The sequence below is a fragment of the Hipposideros armiger genome, unplaced genomic scaffold (assembly GCF_001890085.2).
Source record: "Hipposideros armiger isolate ML-2016 unplaced genomic scaffold, ASM189008v1 scaffold_85, whole genome shotgun sequence".
Classification (NCBI taxonomy): domain Eukaryota; kingdom Metazoa; phylum Chordata; class Mammalia; order Chiroptera; family Hipposideridae; genus Hipposideros; species Hipposideros armiger.
In genome coordinates this window covers 234,905-238,607 of record NW_017731435.1, presented here as the reverse complement: position 1 = coordinate 238,607, position 3,703 = coordinate 234,905, and the positions used below count along the sequence as shown (strand labels likewise).

Below are 3,703 nucleotides of genomic sequence, written 5' to 3'. Positions count from 1 at the left end.
TGCACCCCCAAAGAGGTGTGGTCTGCCCTGAACTGCTGTCCTGTCGCCCTGGTCCAAGTGTTTCGCAAGGACAGGGCTAGGGTCGCCAAATCCACCAGCAGCAGATGAAAGGGCCTGGATGGGGGGGGGGGCAGGACTCAGGCGTTGGGCGTATCTGTCCTCTGACAAAGGTCGTGATCAGTGAATAGCTCTAGTGGTTCCCAGCAGCCTCGGGGGCTCGGAGATCTTCCACTCGGAGACACGCTGGCTGAAGAAGGTGGCCGGCAGGTGGGCAGAGTCCGGGGTCTGGCCCAAGGTGTTCGGGGACCCGGTCAGAGGAGGACAGGAAGGGGGGGGGCCTCTGGAACGGTGGGAGAGGCCTGGTCTTGACAAATTTACTTCCCAACCACAGGAGCGCTCAGCTGGGGGGCTCGCACGTATGGGGTCCCCGCAGGCCTCACTCACCCTCTGGTGTTGCCCAGCTCCGTGGGGGAACCTGGATGGGGGGGCCTTCCCAGATAGGTGTCTTGGTCAGAAGTGGAGGTCGGCAGTCCTCAGACTACTTGCAAAGTGAGCATTGTCCTGGCTGTAAAGCCCGGCCCTGACTTTCCCGGTGGGCGCCTCTCAGGAACCTCAGGTGTGAGAAGAGGATCCAAGTACTGTGTAGCTTTAAAAAGCAACAGACACGGTCTGCGAGGATGCACAACGGTGGCCGGCTGTGGCGGTGGTGGCTCTCAGGCGCCTCAGCCCGCCCGCCCTCTCGGGCACATTTTCAGGGTGGCTCCGTCCCGGTGAAGATCGTGACTGGAGTTGGGCTCTGAGTTTCAACAGCACAGCTTTGGGACTCGCTGGCACACCTGGGGAGGACGGACGGCGGCTGCGCCCTTGGCCCTGCTGTCACCAGCCTTCGCTTCCCGCAGCTTGAACTTCAAGAACTGGATCAGTTTCGCGCTCGACTCCACGTGAATGTTCATTTTTCCAGGAAGCGCAGGGGGGACGATGGCTACCAACAGGCAAGTTAGTGCAACATGACCGTGACTCCTGGGGCTTTTCTGCGCCGTTTCCTGGGGGCGGCACCTCAGCCTTCCCCTCGGGGCTGCCGGACGAGGCCCAGCGCCAGGGATCTGCGGCCATCCCAGGGAGAGAAAGGCTGAGGGTCCCCTTCCTCGCTGCAGCTCGAACGCGGGGTGCAGGCGCAGGGGCTGAAGCCGCGCGACCCAGCGGACCCATGCGCGCTGGGAGCGGAAACGCCTTCGGGTCCGGTCCTGCCCCTGTGACCTTGACTGTCCCAGCTCTGAGTAGGGGGGCTGGGGTCGGCGGGCGGGGCCTCCGGAAGGGTGGGCCCAGGAACCAGCAGAGGCAGCGCGGTCCTCAGGACGACGCCCAACTCTTCCTCCCCAGCTCCGCCCCCCCGCCCCCCACCCCGCGGCGCCGCTCCCGGGGTTGGGGGCCCCTCGGAGCCAAGCAGTCGCGCTCCACGCCCAGTCCGCTCCTCCGCTGCCGGCCTCCCTGCGTGGACACCCCCTCCACACTCCCACACACACTCCCCCCACACACACACCCCACACACACACTCACCCCCCCACACACCCCCGCACACACACTACACTTAACACAGGCTCCCATAGACAGCATCTGGCCTCAGGCTCCCCAACATTCTCTAGTAAATAAAAATAAATAAATACGGAAAAAATTCCTTAAAATAAGCGTGGAAGTTCCCATTCTGCCACGACGGTAACAAGACCAGTTGGTGAAAGCATTTCGCGTCTTTTACTTTGGGGTCCAGGCACCAAAGTGTCGTTCTCGCTTCTTTGTCCCAAACAATTCCGCGACTTCTCAGAGCGGGTGGTTGCGGGCGGGGGGAGGGGGCGAGGCGCTCCGCACAGTGAACTCCAAAACGCTTTGTCGGCTGCTTTGGACAAAACAGGAAGCTCTACCGCGGTCCATTCCGTGGGAACTGGATGAAACTACGTCCTCAGTCTTTCAGAAAAGTTTGTCTAGTAGGAACATGATTTTAAAATAGTTTTAAATATTTGTAAGACACCCGCAAATGGGCTCGAGGCATCAGTTATACCATCGTATCAACAAAAACAAAAAAACCCTGGAAAACAAAACATAAAAAGACCGACGCGGCGCGGGAGACTCCGTGAGGACCGAGGCGCGGCCAGGGCGCAGCTCCCCACCCTGCGCCCGCCTGCCCCGGCGGACCCCCCAGGCCACCGCCGGCCCGCGGGCGTGTGTCCAGGCCGCCCTAGGAGAGGTAATACACGCCGTAGGCGGTGAAGGGCCGGGCGAGGAGTCCTGGCACCTGCGGCAGGGTGCCCGCAGCGCCGCCGTAAGCGGCCGGGGAGCCGGGCAGGTGGGCGCCCGGGGGCAAGGGCACGGCGAACGCGGGCAGCAGCGGCTTGGCCGCCAGCTTCAGCTTCTCCAGCTCGGCCTCCTGCAGCCGCTTGGCTTTGGCTCGGCGGTTCTGAAACCAGATCTTGACCTGCGTCTCGGTGAGGCTCAGGCTGCTGGAGAACTCGGCGCGCTCGGCGATGGACAGGTACTGCTTCTGGCGGAACTTGCGCTCCAGCGCCAGCAGCTGCGCGGTAGTGAAGGGCGTCCGGGGCTTGCGGTTGTTCTTGTGTTTTCGGAGGGTGCAGGGTGGAGGGCTGGGGGCGCCTGGAAGGAAAGAGCACAACGCGGGCGCTCGGATGCTGGCAGGGCGCTTCCCTTTCCGACACTCCCAGGTCCCCTTCCCGGCTCTGCGACCGCGGCCCTCCGAGGAGAGGAGACCCCGAACGCCGCCGGGGTAAGAGAAGCAAGGCCCCGGGGAGGCGGCGCGGGTAGGGGGACGCGCCGCTCTGGACTCGGGCTCTGCTCCCCAAATCCGCGGACCCGCACCCCAGGGAGGAGGGGAACTCTGCGCACTTGGAAAAGCGGGAAGCGTGGGCTTGAGGCCGCCGCAAGAACTGAGCGGCGAGCGCAGAGGCTAGGACTCCGCGAAACGGAAGTTCACCATCGCGGGGACCAACTGGGGGAGGGGGCGCCAAGAGGCCGCGGGGCCGCGGGGTGCCGACTCCGCCCCAGAGTAGGGTGGCAGCGTGGTTGCGTGGGACGCGGCTGCAGGGCTTGCACACGCCCAAGGCTTCGGGTGACTTCGGGTGGACGGGTTTCTTCCTTCGCGATCAGGCCGAGCGGTTAGAAGCTGCTTTCCGAAGCGACAGCGTCCCTCCCGCCCTGGTTCTTCGAGCCTGGGCCAGGCGGGCTCTCGCGCGGCCCAGGCCCGTGCGACAGGACACTTACGTGGGGAGGAAGAGCGGGCGGCCGGCGGGAACCAGGCCCGGGGCTCCGCAGGGCCCCGCGCCCTCTCCTCTCGGGGCTCCGCGGGCTCGGCGCCCAGCCCGCGCTGCGCCTCCAGCAGCGCCTCTACACTGAAGGGCAGCGGGCCGGGCCCCGCGCGGTCCCCGCCACACGGCCGGAGCCCAGAGAGGTTCATGGCGAGCGACGCCGGGGCCATGCGCGGGCCGGCGGGCACGGGGCTGGCGTGGCCCGGCAGACGCGAGCGTCGCAGCGCACCGTGCGACCGCCGGGGACTTTGGCGGCGCCCCGGCCCTTCGTGCCCTATAAAAAGGCGTCGTCCCTTTCATGCGCCGCTGTCCAATCGCCGCGGCCGCGGCCGCGTGGACCTAGGCGTCCATTGGCTTTGCTGACAGGGTGGGGGTGGGGGTGGAACGGATGG

The 3,703-nt window shown here is 65.6% G+C and overlaps 1 protein-coding gene across 1 annotated transcript; it reads right to left on the bottom strand.

Annotated features, from left to right (window-relative positions):
• Positions 1–1,730: 1,730 nt before the first annotated feature.
• Positions 1,731–3,591, bottom strand: LOC109383535 (homeobox protein MSX-3-like). The gene is made up of 2 exons (XM_019644080.1): positions 3,268–3,591; positions 1,731–2,643 (listed from the first exon to the last, which is right to left on the bottom strand). Exons 1-2 carry the CDS (start codon positions 3,479–3,481, stop codon positions 2,231–2,233), a joined length of 627 nt encoding a protein of 208 aa, XP_019499625.1. The 5' UTR covers positions 3,482–3,591; the 3' UTR covers positions 1,731–2,230.
• Between the last annotated feature and the right edge of the window lie 112 nt (positions 3,592–3,703).

Coding starts and splice junctions, on each gene's coding strand:
- LOC109383535 (XM_019644080.1), bottom strand. CDS start 3,481: ATGGCCCCGGCGTCGCTCGCCATGAACCTCTCTGGGCTCCGGCCGTGT. Junction 2,644..3,267: donor CGCCCGCTCTTCCTCCCCAC/GTAAGTGTCCTG, acceptor CTTTCCTTCCAG/GCGCCCCCAGCCCTCCACCC.